This window comes from Salvelinus namaycush, chromosome 4 (assembly GCF_016432855.1).
Source record: "Salvelinus namaycush isolate Seneca chromosome 4, SaNama_1.0, whole genome shotgun sequence".
Lineage (NCBI taxonomy): Eukaryota > Metazoa > Chordata > Actinopteri > Salmoniformes > Salmonidae > Salvelinus > Salvelinus namaycush.
This window is the reverse complement of record NC_052310.1, coordinates 28,837,017-28,863,493: the sequence shown is the minus strand read 5'-3', so window position 1 is coordinate 28,863,493 and position 26,477 is coordinate 28,837,017. Positions and strand designations below refer to the sequence as shown.

General features: G+C 40.6%; 1 protein-coding gene across 3 annotated transcripts in view; it reads right to left on the bottom strand.

Moving 5' to 3' along the window:
- LOC120046425 (proline-rich protein 12-like) overlaps positions 1-20,267 on the bottom strand; it is a 46,637-nt gene extending 26,370 nt beyond the window's left edge. For all 3 annotated transcript variants that reach the window (XR_005476802.1, XM_038991643.1, XM_038991645.1), the window contains exons 1-2: positions 19,419-20,267; positions 6,333-6,487 (exon numbers count right to left, since the gene is read on the bottom strand). Coding sequence is in view for 2 of the 3 variants with exons in the window: in XM_038991643.1 (XP_038847571.1) it covers positions 6,333-6,487; positions 19,419-19,495 (232 nt within the window). In the remaining variant the exon portion in view is untranslated. The remainder of the gene's footprint in view (positions 1-6,332; positions 6,488-19,418) is intronic.
- Between the last annotated feature and the right edge of the window lie 6,210 nt (positions 20,268-26,477).

Here is a 26,477-nt window from a genome sequence, read left to right as displayed (position 1 = left end):
ACAATATGTTCGGAACATTGAATCGCAATAAAACCACAGTATCAAATTGCAATACATATCGTATCGGCACCTACGTATCATGATAATATCGTGAGGTCCCTGGCAATTCCCACCCCTAGCACCTACCCATTGACAATTCCTAGTAATTGGTTATAGGGCATGATAAAACCACTCATCTCTGAAAAAAGACAGGGGTGATGTGCTGCCATGACCTGGTGTGGGTGAGAAGTCGGGCGGCAGAGTTGAACTATTTAGGACCTTGTGTTGATGCCAGAGAGTAGTGAGTTACAGTAGTCTAGTCGGGAGGAGATGAATGCATGAATACGTTTTTCAGCAGCAGGAATAATTAGGTTGACAGGCTGTCGGATGTGGTGGTCGAAGCAGAAGGTGGAATCAAGGATGATGCCATGGTTGGATGCGTGGGGGGAGGGAGAGACAATGGTGTCATCATATGGTGAGGTTGCCAACTTTGAGTGTGAATTTGGTGCATTGACTGCAGAAACAAAATGCAATACATCCAAATCCCTTTTATATCCATAAAAGGTTATAATCCAAACCTTTTACATATTCACTGCCCTCTTAGACAACACCTTTTGACTTGTAGAATGTGGTGAAATAAGAAATTGTTAGTCAATTGTAGAATAATAGTGAAGACATCAAAACAATGAAAAAGCACATATGGAATCATGTAGTAACCCCAAAAAAAGTATCCACCCTTTGCCTTGATGACAGCTTTGCACACTCTTGGCATTCTCTCAACCAGCTTCACTTGGAATGCTTTTCCAAGTCTTGAAGGAGCTTCCACATATGCTAAGCAGCTTGTTGGCTGCTTTTCCTTCACTCTGCGGTCCAACTCATCCCAAACCATCTCAACTGGGGTGAGGTCGGGTGATTGTGTAGGGCAGGTCATCTGATGCAGCACTCCATCACTCTCCTTCTTTGTCAAATAGCCCTTACACAGCCTGGAGGTGTTGGGTCAATGTCTTGTTGAAAAACAATTTATAGTCCCACTAAGAGCAAACCAGATGGGATGGCAAATCACTACAGAATGAAGTGGTAGCAATGCTGGTTAAGTGTGCCTTGAATTTTAAATAAAACACTGACAGTGTCACCAGCAAAGCACCTCCACCATGCTTCATGGTGGGAACGACACAAGCGGAGATCACCTTCTCACAAAAACACAGCTGTTGGAACCAAAAATCTCAAATTTGGACTCATCAGACCAAAGGACAGATTTCCACAGGTCTAATGTCCATTGCTCGTGTTTCTTGGCAAAAGCAAGTCTCTTCTAATTATTGGTGTCCTTTAGTAGTGGTTTCTTTGCAGAAAATCGACCATGAAGGCCTGATTCACGCAGTCTCCACGGAACAGTTGATGTTGAGATGTGTCTGTTACTCTGTGAAGCATTTATTTGGGCTGCAATTTCTGGGGTTGGTAAGTCTAATGAACTTATCCTCTGCAGCAGAGGTAACTCTGGGTATTCCTTTCCTGTGGCGGTCGTCATGAGAGCCAGTTTCATCATAGCGCTTGTTGTTTTTTGCGTCTGCACTTGAAGAAACATTCAAAGTTCTTGAAATTTTCCGTATTGACTGACCTTCATGTCTTAAAGTAATGATTGACTATCGTTTCTCATTTATTTTAGTTGAAGTCAGAAGTTGAACACATTTAAACTCAATTTCACAATTCCTGACATTTAATCCTGGTAAAAATTCTCTGTCTTAGGTCAATTAAAATAAAGTGATGATCCTAAGAATGTGAAATGTCAGAATAATAGTAAAGAAAATTATTTATTTCAGCTTTTATTTCTTTCATCACATTCCCAGTGGGTCAGAAGTTTACATACACTCAATTAGTATTTGGTATCATTGCCTTTAAACTGTTTAACTTGGGTCAAATGTTTTGGGTAGCCTTCCACAAGCTTCCCACAATAAGTTGGGTGAATTTTGGCCCATTCCTCCTGACAGAGCTGGTGCAACTGAGTCAGGTTTGTAGGCCTTGCTCACACACGCTTTTTCAGTTCAGCCCACACATTTTCTATAGGATTGAGGTCAGGGCTTTGTGATGGCCACTCCAATACCTTGACTTTGTTGTTCTTAAGGCATTTTGCCACAACTTTGGAAGTATACTTGGGGTCACCCATTTGCGACCAAGCTTTAACTTCCTGACTGATGTCTTGAGATGTTGCTTCAATATATCCACATAATTTTCCTACCTCATGATGCCATCTATTTTGTGAAGGGCACCAGTCCCTCTTGCAGCAAAGCACCCCCACAACATGATGCTGCCACCCTGGTGCTTCACAGTTGGGATGGTGTTCTTCGGCTTGCAAGCCTCCCCCTTTTTCCTCCAAACAAACCGATGGTCATTATGGCCAAACAGTTCTATTTTTGTTTCATCAGACCAGAGGACATTTCTCCAAAAAGTACGATCTTCCTCCCCATGTGCAGTTGCAAACCGTAGTCTGGCTTTTTTATGACGGTTTTGGAGCAGTGGCTTCTTCCTTGCTGAGCGGCCTTTCAGGTTATGTTGATATAGGACTCATTTTACTGTGGATATAGATATATTTGTACCCGGTCCTTTGCTGTTGTTCTGGGATTGATTTGCACTTTTCGCACCAAAGAACGCTCATCTCGAGGAGACAGAACACGTCTCCTTCCTGAGTGGTATGACGGCTGCGTGGTCCCATGGTGTTTATACTTGATAATATTGTTTGTACAGATGAACGTGGTACCTTCAGGCATTTGGAAATTACTTCCAAGGATGAACCAGACTTGTGAAGGTCTACATTTTTTTTCCTGAGCTCTTGGCTGATTTCTTTTGATTTCCCATGATGCCAAGCAAGGTCAAAGTAGGCCTTCAAATACATCCACAGGTACACCTCCAATTGACATGTCAATTAGCCTATCAGAAGCTTCTAAAGCCATGACATAATTTTCTGGAATTTTCCAAGCTGTTTAAAGGCACAGTCAACTTAGTGTATGTAAACTTCTGACCCACTGTAATTGTGATACAGTGAATTATAAGTTAAATAATCTGCCTGTAAACAATTGTTGGAAACATTACTTGTGTCGTGCACAAAGTAGATGTCCTAACCGACTTGCCAAAACTATAGTTTGTTAACAAGAAATTTGTGGAGTGGTTGAAAAACGAGTTTTAATAACTCCAACCTAAGTGTATGTAAACTTCCGACTTCAACTGTATTTGAGCTGTTCTTTCCAAAATATCGACTTCGTCTTTTACCAAATAGGGCTATCGTCTGTATACCATCCCTATCTTGTCACAACACAACTGGTTGGCTCAAACCCATTAAGGAAAGAAATTCCACAAATTAACTTTTAACAAGGCACACCTGTTAATTGAAATGCATTCCAGGCGACTACCTCACGAAGCTGGTTGAGAGAATGCCAAGAATGTGCAAAGCTGTCATCAACGCAAAGGGTGGCTACTTGGAAGAATCTCAAATATATTTTGATTTGTTTAACACATTTCTGGTTACTACATGATTCAATATGTGTTACTTCGTAGTTTTGACGTCTTCACTATTATTCTACAATGTAGAAAACAGTAAAAAAAAAAAAATTAGAAAACCCTCAGAGTAGGTATGTCAAAAACTTCTGACTGGTACTGTAAGTAGTAAAGTTATAACTAAGTTACAGCATCTGTAAATTAACTTTATCAAGTTATCAATTTAGCATTGATGACGCTGCTGCTAAAACATAGCTAGCTAACTAGCCAGTTTTGCTGCTGCTAGCTAATGACTGTTTCGTTTAAATTACACTATAGTGACCTGGAAACAGGATGAGATTGCTAAAGTAGTCAAATAATTAATAGGAAACAACTATGCCATCATTATGATGTCATCAAATGTACTTTAGAGAGATGACAATGTTACCATTAGCTAGCCAAGTTTGTAAAGAAAAAGCTGAGGTTAGTGATCCTAAAGTTAGCTTTTAGTCAGGCACCAGTCTTCAAAAGAACATTCAAAACGAAACATGCAATCCATGAATAGCATGTCCTTTTAATAATAGATAGAAGACTATCTAGACACTTACTTCTTGAATGGTTGCTGCCGCTGCCAGGTGCAAGATGCATGGGAAATCCACGTGTGTACAGTGCAATCAAAAAGTATTCAGACCCCTTGACCTTTCCCACATTATGTTACAGAATTATTCTAAAATGTATTAAATTAATTGTTCACCTCATCAATCTACACTCAATACCCCATAATGACAAAGCGAAAACAGGTTTTTGACATTTTTGCAGAGAGAAATACATTATTTAAATAAGTATTCAGACCCTTTGCTATGAGACTCGAAATTGAGCTCAGGTGCATCCGGTTTCCATTGATCATACTTGAGATATTGCTACAACTTCATTGGAGTCCACCTGTGGTAAATTCAATTGATTGGACACGATTTGGAAAGTGGCCAGACGGAAGCCACTCCTCAGTAAAAGGCACATGACAGCCCCTTGGAGTTTGCCAAAAGGCACCTAAAGGATTCTGACTATGAGAAACAAGATTCTCTGGTGTGATGAATCCAAGATTGAACACTTTGGCCTGAATGCCAAGTGTCGCGTCTGGAGGAAACCTGGCATCATCCCTATGGTGAAGCATGGTGGCAGCAGCATCATGCTGTGTGGATGGTTTTCATCGGCAGGGACTGGGAGACTAGGCAGGATTGAGGCAAAGATGAACGGAGCAAAGTACAGAGATCCTTCATGAAAACCTGCTCCTGAGCGCTCAGGAACTAAGACTGGGGTGGACGTTCACCTTCCAACAGGACAACGACCCTAAGCACACAGCCAAAACAACACAGGAGTGCCCTTGAGTGGCCTAGCCAGAGCCCGGAGTTGAACATCTCTGGAGAGGCCTAAAAATAGCTGTGCAGCGACGCTCCCCATCCAACCTGACAGCTTGAAAGGATCTGCAGAGAATGGGAAACTCCCTAAATACAGGTGTGCCAAAGAAAACTTGAGGCTGTAATCACTGCCAAAGGTGCTTCAACAAAGTAGAGTAAAATGTCTTTTTTTTTTTTTAACTAGGCAAGTCAGTTAAGGACAAAATGACGGCCTACACCGGCCAAACTCCCAGTCACGGCCGGTTGTGATACAGCCTGGATTCAAACCAAGTTGTCTGTAGTGACGCCTCTAGCACTGAGATGCAATATCTTAAACGACTGCGCCACTCAGGACCCCCAGGTCTGAATACTTATGTAAATGTGATTTTATTTATTTTCTAAAAACATGTATTTGTTTTGTCATTATGGGGTATTGTGAGGAGATTGCTGAGAAAAAAATATATAATTCATTTTAGAATACAGCTGTAACGTAACAAAATGTAGAAAAACTCATGGGGTCTGAATACTTTCCCAATGCACTGTACATAGCCTGATTTGCAATGCAGTCCAATGTAAAGTGTGCTCATAACAATGGATTGAACTTCTCTGGCCAAATCAGACAAAGTGACTTTTCAGGTGGAAGACAGTACAAAGAAACATTTGCTGCCTTGCAGCCAGCTACTGCACAATTTCTCTTCCTTTTGCTCATTGCTTTGAAGTAGGAATTATCTCTGCACGCTGCCAACATTGAGGAATGGAATGTCAATATGACCGGGCGGGGCCAACAGCAGTGTAGGAGGATATGCAAATAACAAATGAATTGGTCTATTAGAATCAGATCGCTGTGTGATGTTAAGCACCGGCCCAAAAACTCCATCCCACCTGAACAGACGGAAATTCCAAGCCATTTTTGCAAACAGCTCTTACACAAAAAGGGTATTATCATAGTTTTCACAATTTCAGTGTTATTTTGGAAATACCATTTTTTTTTTTTTTTTTTTTTTTTTTTTTTAAATACAGGAAAATCTCATTAAATGCACTGCCACTTTAAGGTAAGATTTGAATGGAGAAAGCTGATCTGAGAGCAGCGCTGCCTTCTTTCGATCCTATCAGTATTGACACATGCTCCAGCAACGTACTTAGCGAACGTTCTCTCTGCGGGGTGTTTGGGGAAATGCATGTTACATTACAGAACAGTACAGAATTGTATAACTGTACTGAATAAGTCAAGGAGAGGCCTACGTATGGTGTAATGGACAAACAGACGTTATAAATAAAATGTGGCCCTATATGTTACTCGGTAAAAACAAATACAGTTTTCCCCCCCCACACATGTGGCTTCCATAGAAACTGCCTCCAATATAATTCTGTGAAATGCATTTGTCAGTGGCTGCATCCTTACTACCAAAAGCATGGCCTGTCATATATCATTCCGAAAGCCCTGTACTGTGGCAAGTGGCGACAAAATAATAAGGTGTGTGACATGTCTCTCACCCAAACTCCGTCCTGCTCCCCAAGCACCTCCTTGGCCAGAGCTGCCCGGGTGGTGATTGGTGGCATAGCCCTGCAGAGGGTGAGGAGTGCCGTAGGCTTGTCGATGGAGAAGCTCTGACTCAGGGTGTGATGATCTGGAGCTCCCATAGACGAGACTGGGGAGGAGGAGAAGAGGTAATTCATTTAACTGTTCAAGTCCATTTTCATATTAAAATGTTCCAATGGGTGACCTTTGGGAGAGGCTGTGAAATTGAAATGTATTCAACAACTATGTAAATACTAAGTGGATTGTTTGTCATGACAAAGTACAACACACTGTTCAGAAAACTTTGCAATCGTATTAAAAGTTATTCAGATACATCAGTCAACTTAGAGTGCATCTATTCTCCATCCTAATAAAAAGGAATATGGCATAATTACTTTAGGTCACCATTCTTGACATTGTAAAGAATGTGGCTATGGATTACACAAAATCAGTAACAAGATAATCAATTAGCATTTTCAACAACAACAAAAAGATCTTAAAGCCTGTTGTAGACTTCTTTATTCACAATTCCTATCTGTGATATTTGACCAACACTACTTTATGCCTGTACCCCCTCCTAGGGCTGTTATAATTATTATTATGATGCATACTACCTCATTTTAAAATGTGGGCTAAACAAGCACATTTCAAGAATTAAAGTAGATTGATAGAATGGTGCATTCTTGTTAAAACATCCAGCCTATAAACTAGAACAAACATATAAAAATATAAAAACGCAACATGCCACAATTTCAAAATGTTTACTGTGTTACTATTCATAGAAGGAAATCAGTCAGTTGAAATAAATTCATTAGGCCGTAATCTATGGATTTCACATGACTGGGAATACAGCTATGCATCTGTTGGTCAAAGATGCCTTTAAAAAAAAAAGGTAGGCACGTGGATCATTAAACCAGTCGGTATCTGGTGTTACCACCATTTGCCTCATGCAGTGCGACACATCTCCTTCGCATAGAGTTGATCAGGCTGTTGATTTGTATTTGTATTTGTTGTATCCCCATTAGCTGCTGCCAAGGCAACAGCTACTCTTCCTGGGGTCCAGCAGAATTAAGCCAGTTATACAATTTCAAAAACATTACAATACATTCATTCCAGACTTCACAACACATTAAGTGTGTGACTTAGGCCCATACTCTACAACACAAAATCCATGTGTGTATAGTACGCATGTTATCATGTGTGTGTATGCATGTGTCTATGTTTGTGTTACTTCCCAGACCCCGCTGTTCCATAAGGTGTATTTTTACCTGCTTTTTAAATCGGATTCTACTGCTTGCATCAGTTACCTGATGTGGAATAGAGTTCCATGTAGTCATGGCTCTATGTAGTACTGTGTGCCTCCCATAGTCTGTTCTGGACTTGGGGGCTGTGGCATGTTGGCCCACTCCTCTTCAATGGCTATGTGAAGTCGATGGATATTGGCAGGAACACGCCATCGTACACATCGATCCAGAGCATCCCAAACATGCTCAATGGGTGAGTATGCAAGCCATGGAAGAATTTGACATTTTCAGCTTACAGGAATTGTATACAGATCCTTGCGCCATGGGGCTGTGCATTGTCATGCTGAAACATGAGGTGATGAATGGCACGTCACGGTATCTCTGTGCATTCAAATCAAATTTTATTGGACCCTTACACATATTTAGCAGATGTTATTGCAGGTGTGGTGAAACACTTGTTCCAAGCTCCAACAGTGCAGTAATATCTAATACACACAAATCTAAAAGTAAAATAATGGAATTAATAAATATTAGAACAAGCAATATTGGAGTCTGGTGTATAAAATGTACACTATATATTAAAACAAACGTATGTGGACACCCCTTCAAATTAGTGGATTTGGCTATTTCAGCACACCTGTTGCTGTCAGGTGTATAAAATCGAGCACACTGCCATGCAATCTCCATGGCTTTACGGAAGAGATCAGTGACTTTCAACATGGCACAATCATAGGATGACACCTTTCCAACAAGTCAGTTGGTCAAATTTCCACCCTGCTAGAGCTGCCCCGGTCAACTGTAAGTGTTGTTATTGTGAAGTGGAAATTTCTGGAGCACCAACGGCTCAGCCACGAAGTGGTAGGCACACACAAGCTCACAGAATGGGACCACAGAGTGCTGATGCGTGTAGCACCTAAAAATCGTCTCTCCTTGATTGCGACACTCACTACCGAGTTCAAAACTGCCTCTGGAAGCAACGTAACACAACGGTTTGTCGGGATCTTCATGAAATGGGTTTCCATGGCCGAGCAGCTGCACACAAGTTTAAGATCACCATGCGCAACGCCAAGCGTCGGCTGGAGTGGTGTATAGCTTGCCGCCATTGAACTCTGGAGCAGTGGAAACGCCTTCTCTGGAGTGATGAATCACGCTTCACCATCTGGCAGTCTGACTGACGAATCTGGGTTTGGCAGATGCCAGGAGAACTTTACCTTCCCCAATGCATAGTGCCAACTGTAAAGTTTGGTGGAGGAGGAATAATGGTCTTGCCCTGTTTTTCATGGTTCGGGCTAGGCCCCTTAGTTCCAGTGAAGGGAAATATTAACACAACATCATACAATGACAATGTTGTGCTTCCAACTTTGTGGCAAGAGTTGGAACAAGGCCCTTTCCTGTTTCAGCACGATAATGCCCCTGTTCACAAAGTGAGGTCTATACAGAAATGGTTGGTAGGGATCGGTGTGGAAGATCTTGACTGGCCTGCACAGAGCCCTGACATCTACCCCATCAAACACCTTTGGGATGAATTGTTACACCGACTGCGAGCCAGGCCTAAGTCGCCTAACATCAGTGGCCGACCTCACTAATGCACTTGTAGCTGAATGGAAGCAAGTCCCTTCAGCAATGTTCCAACATCTAGTGGAAAGTCTTCAAAGAATAGTGGAGGCTGTTATAGAAGCAAATGGGGGGGACCAACTCCATATTAATTAGGGATACACAATATATCTGTGAACATATCGGAATCGGACGATATTAGCTAAAAATACCAACATCGGTATCGGCCCGATGTCTAGTTTAATGTCTACGTGCAAAACCAATGTCAAAGCTGACGTGCATACCTATATAAACGCAGGTACATGACGTAATGACACCCACTATCATTAAAAAGTTTGGGGTCACTTAAAAATGTCCTTGGTTCCATGAAAACATACATGAAATAATTTGCAAAATCAATAGGAAATATAGTCAAGGCGTTGACAAGGTTATAAATAATGATTTTTAACTGAAATAAGTGTCCTTCAAACTTTTCTTTCGTCAAAGAATCCTCCATTTGCAGCAATTACAGCCCTGCAGACCTTTGGCATTCTAGCTGTCAATTTGTTGAGGTAATATGAAGAGATTTCACCCCATGCTTCCTGAAGCACCTCCCACAAGTTGGATTGGCTTGATGGGCACATCTTACCATACGGTCAAGCTGCTCCCACAACAGCTCAATAGGGTTGAGATTCGGTGACTGTGCTGGCCACTCCATTATAGACAGAATACCAGCTGACTGCTTCTTCCCTAAAGAGTTGTTGCATAGTTTGGAGCTGTGATTTGGGTCATTGTCCTGTTGTAAGAAGAAATTGGCTGCAATTAAGCGCCGTCCACAGGGTATGGCATGGTGTTGCAAAATGGAGTGATAGCCTCCCTTCTTCAAGATCCCTTTTACCCTGAACAAATCTCCCACTTTACAACCACCAAAGCACCCCCAGACCATTACATTGACTCCACCATGCAGGACAGATGGCATCAAGCACTCCTCCAGCATCTTTTAATATGTTCTGTGTCTCACGAATGTTCTTCTTTGTGATCCGAACACCTCAAACTTAGATTTGTCTGTACATAACACTTTTTTTCCAATCTTCCACTGTCCAGTGTCTGTGTTCTTTTTCCCACCTTAATCTTTTCTTTTATTGGCCAGTCTGAGATATGGCTTTTTCTTTGCAACTCTGCCTAGAAGGCCAGCATCCCGGAGTCGCCTCTTCACTGCTGATGTTGAGACTGATGTTTTGCAGGTACTATTTAATGAAGCTGCCTGTTGAGGACTTGTGAGGAGTCTGTTTCTCAAACTACACACTCTAATGTCCTTGTCCTCTTGCTCAGTTGAGTGGGAGGCCCCGGTGCACCTCTTTCTATTCTGGTTAGAAACAGTTTGCGCTGTTCTGTGAAGGGAGTACTACACAGCGTTGTACGAGAGCTTCAGTTTCTTGGCAACTTCTCACATGGAATAGCCTTCATTTCTCAGAACAAGAATAAACTGACGAGTTTCAGAAGAAATGTCTTTGTTTCTGGCCATTTTGAGCCTGCCATCGAAACCACAAATGCTGATGCTTCAGATACTCAACCAGTCGAAAGAAGGCCAGTTTAATTGCTTATTTAATCAGAACAACAGTTTTCAGCTGTGCTAACATAATTGCAAAAGGGTTTCTAAAGTGTTTCAATTAGCCTTTTAAAATGATAAACTTGGATTAGCTAACGCAACGTGCCATTGGAACACAGGAGTGATGGTTACTGATAATGGGCCTCTGTACGACTGTATATATTCTACAAAAAAAAAAGCTGTCTCCAACTTCAATAGTCATTTACAACATTAACAATGTCTACACTGTATTTCTGATCAATTTGATGTTATTTCAAAAATGGACAAAACAAGGAAATTTCAAATTGACCCCAAACTTTTGAACCGTAGTGTAGGTACATGACGTAATGATCCCATGTAAAAGTGAGCTGCACGTGCAACACAGCATCCCTAACCTATCCCACAATGTCTGCCGTGTGGATTGCGCAGTCAACAAGTCGAGCAGTCATTTGAAAGAGTAAGAGCATTTCAGCGAGACAACTCAGAAGGCGAAATACATTAACGCCAAGATAATGGAATTCATTGCCCTTGACAATCAACCGTTCTCTGTCGTGGGTGATGTTGGCTTTCGCCGACTGATCGAGGACCGGTACACACTACCAAGTGCGCTATTTTTCAGATGTTGCCCTACTACTATTAGCTTCACGACATACTATGGAACACCGTTTGGGTCTTTGCGTTTCAAAAAAGATACAGGTCAAATAACACTATTTGATGCGTTAAATAAGCTTATAATTTTACACATCAAATAACACAGTTCTATTATAGAATGCTGTGTGTTCTGAATTTGCACCTGCAAGCCAAGCGCCACCACTACTAATCAGTAGCACTGTCAAAGCTGTACAAAAAAAGTCTGCAAACAAGCAAACACTGGCCACGAACGATGTGTTTACAATAATGTATTGGTAATATAGCAATATTTGTTCGACCGCAACTTCTGGGGTAGCTAGCTTTAGCTTGGTACCTAGTTAGCACCTATACAACGAGCCTGAAAACAATGACCAGTAGAAACTGCTGTCATTCTCATTATTCTTAGCAATGATTTAGGAATCCTTGTGAGTAAGTATTAGCTAGGTAGCCACTTGTTGTTCGCCTATTGAAATTTAACTTCAGTTCATGAAAATAAATAGCTAGCCAGCTACTTAACGATGTTGCCCAAAGCTAACATTATAAGCAACCAGCTAGCTTCACGGGTTATGTGTTGTGAAGCTAGCCACAATAAGGATTAGGCACAATAGTGGAATTTGCGGTTTGCCTTCAAAATAAAAGTACCTCTTTGAAAGTGATGCAGAAGGTTACAATTGGTGAAATCATGCCATATTTAGACTAGATCATGTTAAACAAGGTTAGAATGTGAAGCAATGAAATGGGGTATCAGTCTACTCGGTGACACCCACAGGACACAACTGTGAAGAGTTTACACAAATATTAGAGTTGTTGCTCTTATCGCGGGACTGACAGTGTGAAATCACCTCCCCAGTCAGCCTATTGTGTGTATTGACATTCATATTTCACTGTACAGCTTTACCTATGGATTGAGGATCAAGGAAATGTGGTATCGGTCTAATCAATACACAAGATATTTTTTCCCAACGTCCTCCTCAGAGTTATCAGACTCCAAAACATCCACGCAGTATTGTTTTTCCTAGGGAATAGTGTTCAATACATATAGGCTGACAAATGTGGCTCAATTTACAGTTGTTTCAGAGTCCCGCAATAAGAGCTACGACGCTAATGTTCTCTGGGTGTCACTGAGTAGACTGATAACCCATGTCATTGATCCACAATCCGTAGGTAAGGCTGTACAATGAAATAAGTATAATACATCCAGTATGATTAACAAATTGTCAAATAAACAAATTATAGTATTTTGTTGATTTTATATAATACATTCCAACCTTGTTTAGCATGATCTATTCAATTATGGCATAATTCTACTATTTGTATTAATTTGCATCACTGTCAATGACATACTTTTATTTTGAAGGCTAACTGCAAAGTCCACTATTTTGTCTAATCTTTAGTGTGGCTAGCATCACAGATTGCTCCGACCACGATTAATCAAATAAGAACTGTAATAAATTAGGGTTATTTTAGATGACACATTAGCTTGCTAACTATATAGCTCGTGAAACAGATATAATTTAGCTGTTTTTGGGGAAGAACATTGTTTGCATCCATGAGCTAGCTAGCTTTTTTTATGACCAGCACTGTAGGTGCGCGAGACAACCTGACCAGCGTCATAGCATACGTATCGATGAATCGTTGTGACATATGAAATACGAGTGATTGTGTAATCAATGTATAATAACTACGTAAAAAACGTATGAACGTGTTCAATTATGTGACGTGCAGTCATATTCAGGTCCTGATTGGTCAACAAGCTTATTTGAGTGTTCCATAGTATGAGACGTTCCATAGTATGCGTTCCATAGTATGAGAAATCCTGGTTGAGAATGAAACGACTGAACAAATTAACAACGAAACAGTACAGCAAGTAAGTGAAAGAAATAGGTTTTGATTATGTTTTACTGGTAATGGGGACATACGTAAATGCCAACAAAATAACGTTGTGCTCAGTGTGTGTGTGTGTGTAACCTTTATTTAATTAGGCAAGTCAGTTAATAAGAACAAATTCTTCTTATTTACAATGACGGCCTACCCCGGCCAAACCCGGATGACGCTGGGCCAATTGTGCGCTGCCCTATGGGACTCCCAATCACGACCGGATGTGATACAACCTGGATTCGAACCAGGGACTGTAGTGATGCCTCTTGCACTGAGATGCAGTGCCTTAGTCCGCTGCATCCATGTGTATGTGTTAACTATTTAACTGTACTAGAATGGTTAAAAGGCCGCAAAAATGTTAAATATCGGATATCGGTATTGGCCAAAAATGTCATATCGGTGCATCACAAATATTCATGCCAATGATTTTTGAATGAGATGTTTGACGAGCAGGTGTCCACATACTTTTTGTCATGTAGTGTACTGAACAACGAGCTAACTGTCAATGAAATAAAAATTTAAAAATTAAGTCAATGCAAACTAAAAAGTCACCTGGACCTGACGGCTTCCAATCTGACTTGAACAAAAAAAGTGATGTCCAACTCGCTCCTATTTTGCATGCAGTTTCCTACGAATCTTTTGAAATCAAATCACTTCCTCCATCAATGAACCAAGCATGCATCTCATTACTGTTAAAACCAAATAAAAAGACCCATGTGAGTGTAGTTCCTATCGCCCCATATCCTTAAATAATGTGGACACAAAGATTTTATGTAAATTCCTATCCCAACATTTCGAGACAATTATTCAGCAGATAACATCATTGGACCGAACAGATTTTATACCAAATCGCCTGTAATCTTAACACCTACAGTGCATTGGGAAAGGTTTTTATTTTTTTTTGCTAATATATAAAAAATAAAACTGAAATATCACTTGCATAAGTATTCAGACCTTTTACTCAGTACTTTGTTTAAAAACCTTTGACAGCGATTACAACCTCGAGTCTTCTTGCGTATGACGCTACAAGCTTTGCACACCTGTATTTGGGGAGTTTCTCCGATTCTTCTCTGCAGATCCTCAAGCTCCGTCAGGTTGGATGTGGAGTGTCACCGCACAGCTATTTTGAGGTCTCACAAGAGATGTTTAATCGGGTTCAATTCCAAGCTATAGCTGGGCCACTCAAGGATATTCAGAGTATTGTCCCGAAGCCACTCCTGTGTTGTCTTGGCTGTGTGCTTAGGGTCGTTGTCCTGTTGGAAGGTGAACCTTCGCCCCAGTCTGAGGTCCTGAGCAGATGTTTATCAAGTATCTCTCTGTACTTTGCTCCGTTAATCTTTCCCTTAATCCTGACTGGTCTCCCAGTCCCTGCCACTGAAAAACATCTCAACAGCATAATGCTGCCACCACCATGCTCATGTCGTGGCCTCTTCCTCGGTGCGCACTGTCGCTGTGTCCGTTTCCATCATGTCCAGTTGTGCATGTAACATTTCACATAAACCCTGTTTCTTGTCTGCATCGAAGTAGCGGTCCTTGTACATAGCATCGAGCATGGTGGCGACACAAAGAGAGAATGCCACCGAATCGCTTGTTCATAGCCTGTGGGGGCAGTTTTGTTGCCGGGGCAAACTGTTGTCAAGGGCAACTATTTCATTTGCCAATGTGGGCCAGTAAAAACATCCACCTCGTTGGGAAAAGGGGCCAGCTTCACTCCATAGAAACTAGTCAGCACTAACGTCGCTAGTGAGAGGAACCAATTAAGTCCATGACTAGCAACAGAGATGTATTGGCTGTCTAGATGTGTAAGGAGTAGAGGTCGACCGATTCATCGGAATGGCCGATTAATTAGGGCCGATTTCAAGTTTTCATAACAATCGGAAATCGGTAATTCTGGACGCCGATTTTGCAGATTTTTTTTTTTACAACTTTATTTAACTAGGCAAGTCAGTTAAGAACACATTCTTATTTTCAATGACGGCCTAGGAACGGTGGGTTAACTACCTTGTTCAGGGGCAGAACGACAGATTTTTACCTTGTCAGCTCAGGGATTCAATCTTGCAACCTTACGGTAAACTAGTCCAACGCTCTAACCACCTGCCTCACGAGGAGCCCGCCTGTTACGCAAATGCAGTAAGAAGCCAAGGTAAGTTGCTAGCTAGCATTAAACTTATCTTAAAAAAACAAATTAATCAATCATAATCACTAGTTATAACTACACATGGTTGATGATATTAGTTTATCTAGCGTGTCCTGCGTTGCACATAATCGATGCAGTGCGCATTCGCGAAAAAGGACTGTCGTTGCTCCAACGTGTACCTAACCATAAACATCAATGCCTTTCTTAAAATCAATACACAAAGGTATATATTTTTAAACCTGCATATTTAGCTAAAAGAAATCCAGGTTAGCAGGCAATATTAACCAGGTGAAATTGTGTCACTTCTCTTGCGTTCATTGCACGCAGAGTCAGGGTATATGCAACAGTTTGGGCCGCCTGGCTCATTGCAAAATAATTTGCCAGAATTTTACGTAATTATGACATAACATTGAAGGTTGTGCAATGTAACAGGAATATTTAGACTTATGGATGCCACCCGTTAGATAAAATACGGAACGGTTCCGTATTTCACTGAAAGAATCAACCTTTTGTTTTCGAGATGATAGTTTCCGGATTCGACCATATTAATGACCTAAGGCTCGTATTTCTGTGTGTTATTATGTTATAATTAAGTCTATGATTTGATAGAGCAGTCTGACTGAGCGATGGTAGGCAGCAGCAGGCTCGTAAGCATTCATTACAACAGCACTTTCGTGAATTTTGCCAGCAGCTCTTCGCAATGCTTCAAGCATTGCGCTGTTTATGACTTCAAGCCTACAGATTAGGCTGGTGTAACCGATGTGAAATGGCTAGCTAGTTAGCGGGGTGCGCGCTAATAGCGTTTCAAACGTCACTCGCTCTGAGACTTGGAGTAGTTGTTCCCCTTGTTCTGCATGGGTAACGCTGCCTCGAGGGTGGCTGTTGTCGATGTGTTCCTGGTTCGAGCCCAGGTAGCGGCGAGGAGAGGGATGGAAGCTATACTGTTACACTGGCAATACTAAAGTGCCTATAAGAACATCCAATAGTCAAAGGTATATGAAATACAAATCGTATAGAGAGAAATAGTCCTATAATTCCTATAATAACAACAACCTAAAACTTCTTACCTGGAAATATTGAAGACTCATGTTAAAAGGAACCACCGGCTTTCATATGTTCTCATGTTCTGAGCAAGGAACTTAAACGTTAGCTTTCTTACATGGCACACAATTACTTTTACTTTCTTCTCCAACACTTTGTTTTTGCATTATTTAAACCAAATTGAACATGTTTCATTATTTATTTGAGGCTAAAATGATTTTATTGATGTATTATATTAAGTTAAAATAAGTGTTCATTTAGTATTGTTGTAATTGTCATTATTACAAATAATAAAATGTAAGAAAATTGGCCGATTAATCGGTATCGGCTTTTTTGGTCCCCCAATAAATCATAATCGGTCGACCTCTAGTAAGGAGTTGACTGCACCTAGTAGGAGGGAATAAATATATGTGCTTGTGTAAAACTGTCTTTGTAGCTGCATAACCCAGTGGGTGAATAAACTTGGTTTGAGCTTTTTCTAGTTGTCCCTGAGTTTTTACTCTTTTTGTTCAGAACAGCTCTAATATGCATGCATATGGGTGTTTTGAATTAACCATCACCTTAGAAAGTGCTGTCCATTTCTTGTGTTAGGCTTTGAAACAACATCCATAACGACCGTGTTTTCCACTCACATGCAACCGGTTGATTAACTTCTTTCTTTAAATTGATCAATCACAGTGAGGTGAGTTTTTAAAACACATACTGTTTTGATGATGTGTTTGACGTGATTTTTGATTGCATTTGCATTGATGTCAGATTGGTTAGAAAGACAATAGAGGCCTGAGTACCAGGCGAGTTGGGTACTACTAATGTATGTCCAGAGTGCATAAGAGGAGACTACCATGACTCAGCGGTCATGTAGAATTTTACTGCAGTCATGACTGCCGGTAATTTGGTCAACGCAACAGCCCTCGCGATGACTATCAACTTTTCTGATCAATTTGATGTTCTTTTAAATGGACAAAATGTTTAGCTTTTCTTTAAAAAACAAGGAAATTTCTAAGTGACCCCAAACTTTTGAACGGTAGTGTATATGGATCATTTATAAACTCAGGCACATTTAACAGTTAGGCTATTGATTATAGACATAATTAAATTGTGGTTTCCTCACTTCTCACTTTTCTTAGAAAATTAAGCAAAGGGCTGTTTTCTCGTTGCCTAACTCTGCTGCTGCCGCCTCCACCACATTGTTCTAAATACCAACATGCTGGTTAACGTTGCTATTCTGCACATAGCAACATGGTCTAGAAAAAGGCACCAATTCAACAGCGCATTGATGCGTTTCAGAAATGCGACCACTATCCAACGCTGGAGAAAGCGCATGTTATAAAATAATATTTGTATTTGTGTTGCTCCATTGTTCTTGCATAATATAACCATATACAATTTCAGTAGCACATGTCTTAAACTGATGGACTATACCATCCCCAAGGTCTCCACAATGGATCAATCCACTTAGACAGGCACAAATCAGACAGATGTCTTGTACAGGTGTATTTTTTGCTACTGCTCGACTAAAGAAATCGATGTTGACCAATAACCTATCGACCAAACAATTGACCAGTCCACTAAATGGGGTCAGCCCATGTCATTAGGTAGCCTAGCTAGCAATCGAAATCATAGTAGATCCCTATGGATTATTGTAATTTTTTTGTAATTTTTATTAGGATCCCCATTAGATAAGGCTGAAACGCTAGCTAATCTTCCTGGGGTCGAACACCAATTAACAAGACATTACAAACAACCACAAATCAAGTCTTCACAAACATTCAACAAGTAGACAATACAGACAACTAAAATACCTGACAGGAAACGCATTTAACATTCAGTTAATGCTTTTTCCTTTTCGTGTCCAGTAATATGGTCTATCGGATTGATGGCAATATGTTGAAAACACTGATAAGAGAAATTAAAATAAAAGACTTAACTAACGTATTTTGGTCACTAGCAAGACTGGGTGTAATGCATTGTAATTTCCTTAACCACAATAACCTAAAGTTGTGGTGTTATTTAAGGAGTCAATGTGTTGACTATCATTATCATTCTTCATAGCATAAGAGTTGCCAACATTCAACCACTGGCACCTTGTGCTGTGACTCCCTAGACGCAAGCTACGACCAGAAGTGACTTTTCATAGCAGATTAGAAGAGCATTTTCGCTAATCTTAACCTTTCCTAATTCTCCTAACCTGCTACGAAAAAATCACTTCCCGGTCATAACTGTGTCGAAGTGGTGTGTTTATAGGTAATCTCCCTAATGGTAATCACTTGCCACTCAAAAATGTTACATTGTAAACGTTTGATACTTCACGGGCTGAGGGATCTCTCTTACTATGTGAAACAAATGTATCATGCAATGTCACAGGAGAAAACTGGTCAGATACAAATTGTGCATCAAGCTATTCTAAATAAACGTCCCACACAAGTTATTATTATTTTTGTAAACATGGCGCACGTACAGGACTTTTATTTTGACATGAGGTAATCAAATAGGAAGTGACCCTACAACAGACCCACGTTTGGAAAGTCTGTTTAATAATACGATCAAAGATATTTTCTCAGATTTCCCCGTCATAATGACCAAATGTCCTGCCCACCGGCACAGTAAATTGAAATGGAATTGTATTACATTTCTGCCTTCCCGCGGACTGTTTTGTGCAACCCAATATAATTGAAAGCAACGCTAGTGTATGTAAATGCACCTGCGTTGCTAAGAGCAGCTAGTTCCAACCCATCCCATTTTGCTCCCGTTCCCTCCCTGTCTGTATACCTAAAACCACGCATCGTGTCTGTCAATCGCATTGTCAAGAGTTCTGCTTGCTAGTCTTTCCACCCCGCTTGTTCCATTCCCTGCTGTTTATAATAGTAACAACATCGCGATGCTGCCAATAAGCAGGATACAGATCGACGTCAATGTACCAAATTAACACCCAATCGATTACAAAAAAGCAAAGAGAATGTAATATATTAGCTAGTGTGTAAACATTATATGGACTGAATCAGTTGCTTACCTTGCTTTCGCGGATCTTTCGTAACTCCATCCTGCGCCCAAATCACCGAACCCTGTTCCCGGGTAATTTCTATCCATTTTGAACTTACGAGGTGTGTGACAAGGACGAAAGCAATTATGACAGAAGTGGGGTATCCGTCTTCCCCGTGATCGATTTTAAACTATTTCCCCCTTGTCATAAACAAGTCCTTGGCCATGGAAAACAGCATATTGAAAGAGAAATGAAGGGGAGAAGAAATCTGGATGAAAAAAGGGGGGGTCTGGGGGTGTACTCTAACCACCTCAAATCAGTCTGTCCTTTCCTACACTTTCTCCAAATATAATTTCCACAATTGCCAATTTGCAACGAAGTTATGCATGATCATGATAACACTTTTGTATTTGTCAATCATCGATAAGTTGCAGAGAAACATTTGATCAAACGCGTCCTTTCCTGACGTATCTCACTCCCTTTATTTTATCAACTGAACAAATTCCGAGATTTATAAAATTACCATCGAGATCTCACGATTGTTGCAAAATGTATCAAACGATAAGATATCATATTATCGTGATTTTTTTTAGAATGCAAAATACCTTCCCACCCTAAAATTGTTGTGGGCTACATTAGCAGATGCTAGCTAGCCCTGTCGACGCATCAAAATAAAACGGATTTACTATTTATAAAGCCTGCTACGCTTCCTTCTCTTTTTACATTAGAAAATAGTGATAACGACGATATCGCGAGGTCTGGAAACCATAATCTAAATTCCGAAAATCAATGAAGACGGTAGAAGTAGGCCTCTTTTTTTATATTTTTTGTTATTTTCCTATGAAGACGCCATGTTTGAAGGCGGCTGGCTCGCTCTCTTTTCTCCCTCCCCTCACTCACATCTCTCAAGCACACGCGCAATCAGTTTTTTATGTCCTCCATTCACCGGTTCTGTTTCGGCCTAGCAAACAATATTGTTTTTGTTTTGTTTGTTACAAATGAACATATCATAATAAACAAAAAACAAAGCTCATAGATTTAAAATTGATACTTGCCATGCAAACTCTACAATTTAATATTTGTATAGTCTAAAAATCCAGATACCTATTCATCCAGGCTGTTGGGCAGATATTGTTCAAACCCTTTGTTTTGTAGGTGAACAATAATGTTATTACTCAAACTTAAAATGTATTAAGTAATTTTTTACCAGGCCTCGTCAGTGTTGTACTTACACAATTTTTTAATTTTATTTTACCTTTATTTAACTAAGCAAGTCAGTTAAGAACAAATTCTTATTTTCAATGACAGCCTAGGAACAGTGGGTTAACTGCCTTGTTCAGGGGCAGAATGACAGATTTGTACCTTGTCAGCAAAATGTTATGTCCAATTCCTCTACTACCCCTGTGAAAATAGATACGTATTTAATTAATTGAATAGTCTACATGTCAGATAGCCCTGGAAATCAAATTTAAATATATATATTCTTTACCATTTTAATATTGTACAACCGCTTCCCTGCATTTTGACATGAGACCAGCAGATGGTACTCTAAATGTGTTGGAACCCTATGGTTGGAACAATGGGACACATAGGTTGCGTTCATAAATTCACTCTGGCTATCTACTCCGATTTCAGAGCACTCTCGCCTGAGTGTGCCAGACCACAGTATAACTGCTGCATTTACGAATGCTCAACACCAGTTGAATATGGCTGGTGTCAGTAAACGTTGGCAAAAAGCGTAGTTATATTGTTGCCAACAGCACAGTTACAGTCACCAACGCTCTGGATAACATGAAAACAACCTAATCAGCTCTACTAGGCAGGGTGAGTGAGTAAAATGTTCAGAGTGAGGTGGACTTATTTGTATCTGAAAGTAGCTAGCCAATTAGCTTGGGTGCTTGACTGTCGTTGTGAGGTCAGAACGCTCGAATCAACTCCACTCTCTGCAAGAGTGTCGCGTGTGCGCGCTGAACGCGAAACGCTCTGAATTTACGAAACGACAATCTGACAACACTGAATTTACAAACGCCCAGAGCGCACTCGGGCACTCCAGAATTAATTTACAAACACACTCATAAATGCCACGAGACATAGGACAACTGATTCAATGATACGAAAGACCGTGCCCTAACAATGGTAGTAGTTGCCCACAAAGCGGCACCGCGGGCTGTCTAGCTCCGCCTATCCTTTCTTTGGATTAGTGAATATATCTAATTATTGTAATATTTTTTTTAAATATCGATAAGGGTTGTTGACATCAACTGCCGGTATTCAATGGAGAGTGACGCTATGCTACTTGCTTCATTACATGAATATGCATAGCCATCTCGAGACAATGGTGATATAAAGTGTTTTTTCTCAAAGTTGCCGAGATTTCACTTGGCCTACTTATATCAGCATACTCGTAAAAACTGTAGCATCACGAAACTTCTAATCGATCAAATAAACCTCACTCAGAAAATTAGCCATATGTTTTTGTTGACCAAATTCACTCTCATTGACCTCCATACAAAAACTCCTTGCTTGGTGGGCAAAACAAAGAAAAACCGCCACCTGCTGGAGGGAGACATATTTCCCATCGAGTTGGGCCCCTCTTCCACTCTGATAATACCAAATAGTAAATAAATGTTATAGGTAGGAAATAAATAGCTACATTTCATTTTTTAATTTCTGTCCCACCCAACATGTTCAAATATAAGTTCCAAGAATACAGACACTGCTTTGGCTTTACCCTTTCCATTTCTGAAAGTAGTGCCCTGCTGAAAAATACCCCAAAGCGGCAGCATTTTGGGTACACGAGCACGAGGGAGTGGACGCACATTGTGGTTATGGAGCACAACAAGATTGTGTGACAGAAACCAGCAAGGGACAATCAAATCAAGACTACAACAGTAATGACACAATCACCTCATTCTTCTCTCTGTGAATTCTCAAAACTAAATACAAAAGACATGTCTACAAAAATCCCCTGCAAAGGGCTACTATTGACAAGAATTATCTGTCAAAGTCAATGAGTTGGGGGAGGATTACAGACAGTACTTTGAGATGAGGAAGAGGGTTTTGGTAGTGCAGGGTTGTGCTTAGACAGTACATGTATTGTGTATCAGAGCAATTGAGAAGTGCCATTTCTTAAATCTCCCATTCACAGCAATTCATACTGTGTAAGAACTGCTCTCCTCAGACTTTTCACAACTTCTTGAGCCCCCCCCTTCACTTTGTTTACTGATCTTTTCTCTCAAAAGCAGCTCCCAAAGTCCCAAATTGTCCCGAAACAATACGCTAGCCTGTCCCATTCGGTTAACACCTTTACCAACAAAGGCGTGCTGCCCTACATCCCTTCCACAAAAAGTATAAAACGCTAACACCACAACCATGTCTTTCAAGGAGACATGCAGTACCAGCAAATCTTCTGCAAGAGAACCAAACAGTTGGTGGTTATGAAGCCCTACACCACTTTTTGGCAAAGTCTTATCCAGCTGGCTGTTCATCAGATAGGACAAGACCATTCGCCATAAGCACAAAGAATCGCAGCTTCCCCAGCCCACTATGCCAAACACCATTGCCAGTGTACCAAAGCCAGATAAAGGACTATGGCTGTGTTTACACAGACAGCCCAATTCTGATCTTTTTTTCACTAATTGGTCTTTTGACCAATCAGATCAGTTCTGAATAAGATCTGATGTGAAAAAATCTTGTGATTAAGACCAAGTAGTGGAAAAAATATCAGAATGGGGCTGCCTGTGTAAACACAGCCAGTGTAGCTCAGCATAAGACCATGTAGAACAAGGGTTTTGTAAATAAACTGAACCAGGTTATCAACCAGCTAATTATTACAACTAGACGTGCTAGATTAGGGCTGGAGTGAAAACCTACAGGACTGTAGCTCTCCAGGAACAGGGTTAGTGAGCCCTGATGTAGAACCTACATGAGATAGATTAAAAAATATATATGTATATATATATAGATTTAAAAATATATATGTATATATATATATATATATATATATATATATATATACATACACACATATACACACACTACCATTCAAAAGTTTGGGGTCACATAAAAATGTCCTTGTTTTTGAAAGAAAAACAAATGTTTTGACCATTAAAACAACATCCAATTGATCAGAAAGACATTGTTAATGTTGTAAATGACTATTGTAGCTGGAAACGGCTTATTTTTAATGGAATATATATACATAGGCGTACAGAGGCCCATTATCAGCAACTATCATTCCTGTGTTCCAATGGCACATTGTGTTAGCTAATCCAAGTTTATCATTTTAGTTAGCACTGCTGGAAATTTGTGCTTATTAAAGAAGCAATAAAACTGGCCTTCTTTAGACTAGCTGAGTATCTGGAGCATAAGAATTTGTGGGTTCAATTACAGGCTCAAAATGGCCAGGAACAAAGCACTTTCAGAATCCTTCTTCACTGCTGATGTTGAGACTGGTGTTTAGCGGGTACTATTTTATGAAGCTGCCTGTTGAGGACTTGTGAGGCATCTGTTTCTCAAACTAGACACTCTAATGTACTTGTCCTCTTGCTCAGTTGTGCACCGGGGCCTCCCACTCCTCTTTCTATTCTGGTTAGAGCCAGTTTGCGCTTTTCTGTGAAGGGAGTAGTACACAGCGTTGAACAAGTTCAGTTTCTTGGCAATTTCTCGCATGGAATAGCCTTCATTTTTCAAAACAAGAATAGACAGACGAGTTTCAAAATAAGTTATTTATTTCTGGCCATTTTGAGCCAGTAATCAAACCCACAAATGCTGATGCTCCAGATACTCAACTAGTCTAAAGAAGGCCAGTTTTATTGCTTCTTTAATCAGAACAGTTTTCAGCTGTGCTAACATAATTGCAAACGGGTTTTCTAATGATCAATTAGCCTTTTGAAATGAAAAACTTGGATTAGCTAACACAACGTGCCATTGGAATACAGGAGTGATGGTTGCTGATAATGGGCATTTGTACCTTTGTACACCTGTGTAGATAATCCATTTAAAAAAAATCTGGCCGGGGCAGGCTGTCATTTTAAAATAAGAATTAGTTCTTAACTGACTTGCCTAGTTAAATAAAGGTTAACTAAAAAAAAGATCTGGGGAAGGTTACCAAACAAATTCTGCAGCATTGAAGGTCCCCAATTACACACTGGCCATCATTCTTCAATGGAAGAAGTTTGGAACCACCAAGACTCTTCCTAGAGCTGGCCGCCCAGCCAAACTGAGCAATCGGGGGAGAAGGGCCTTGGTCAGAGAGATGACCAAGAACCCGATGGTCACTCTGACTGATTTCCAGAGTTCCTCTGTGGAGATGGGAGAACCTTCCAGAAGGACAACCATCCCTGCAGCACTCCACCAATCAGACCTTTATTGTAGAGTGGCCTGATCGAATCCACTCCTCAGTGAAAGGCACATGACAGCCCGCTTTGAGTTTGCCAAAAGGCACATAAAGGACTATCAGACCATGAGAAAAAAGATCCTCTGGTCTGATGAAACCAAGATTGAACTCTTTGGCCTGAATGCCAAGCGTCACACCTGGAAGAAACCTGGCACCATTCCTACGATGAAGCATGGTGGTGGCAGCATCTTGCTGTGGGGATGTTTTTCAGCGGCAGGAACTGGGAGACTAGTAAGGATCAAGGGAAAGATGAACGGAGCAAAGTAGAGAGATCATTGATGAAAACTTGGTCCAAAGTTCTCAGGACTTCAGACTGGGGCAAAGGTTCACCTTCCAACAGGACAATGAACCTAAGCACACAGCCATGACAACGCAGGAGTGGCTTCGGGACAAGTCTCTGAATGTTCTTGAGTGACCCAGCCAGAGCCCAGACTTGAACCCGATCTAAAATCTCTGGAGAGACTTGAAAATAGCTGTGTAGCGACGCTCCCCATCAAACCTGTCAGAGCTTGAAAGGATCTGCAGAGAAGAATGGGAGAAACTCCCCAAATACAGGTGTGCCAAGCTTGTAGCGTCATACCCAAGAAGACTCAAGGCTGTAATCACTGCCAGAGGTGCTTCAACAAAGTACTGAGTAAAGGGTCTGAATACTTATGTAAATGTAATATTTCCAGTTTTTATTTTGAATACATTTGCTAAAATTTCCTAAAACCTGTTTTTGCTTTGTCTTTATTGGGTAGTGTGTAGATTGGAGGGGGGGGGGCGATTTAATCCATTTTAGAATAAGGCTGTAACGTAAAAGTGGAAAAAGTCAAGGGGTATGAATACTTTCTGAATGCAGTGTATATCAATCTTAAATGTGTCTGCCTTGAGCGATTCACAGAATATATTTATATACGCTGTACAGGGCTCTGTAGCATCAGACAGATGCTAGACATTCAGATATCCAAATAATGTTTATTTGTTAATCAAAAATACTGGGGTGTTTACACTATTTAATGCTAGTTCAAGACAACTGGGTGTTCAACAAAAATGTTATGGTAAAAGTAATGTAACAGTATAACTTTAAACCGTCCCCTCGCCCCGACACGGGCGCGAACCAGGGACCCTCTGCACACATCAACAACAGTCACCCACGAAGCGTCGTTACCCATCGCTCCACAAAAGCCGCGGCCCTTGCAGAGCAAGGGGCAACACTACTTCTAGGTTTCAGAGCAAGTGACGTAACTGATTGAAACGCTGTTAGCGCGTACCCGCTAACTAACTAGCCATTTCACATCCGTTACAGTAACATACAAAAAATATAGCATGAACAGTGTAGTAAAGTTCAGTGTGTCTGAGGTGTAAAGCCAAGTGTAGAGTACTGTAGCTACAGATTGATACACCAGATGTGATTCACCCAAAGATTTTAGCTAACATCTTGTCTATTTCAAGTCTTCTCTCATTGATCAAGACAGGTGGGTTTCCACCCCAAAGTGCTGCATGTCATGATGATAGAGAACTGTCTCGATCCATGAGAGAAGACTTGAAATAGACAACATGGCGGCATACATATTGTTGAATTACTTCATGAAGCAAAAACAGTTTTTATTTTAATAACGGAACATTTTCCAAATTTAAAAACTGACCCTTGCAAGTGGACATAGACATGTTGAGACTCCTCTTTCCTCGCCTCGCTAAGGTTGGTCAAA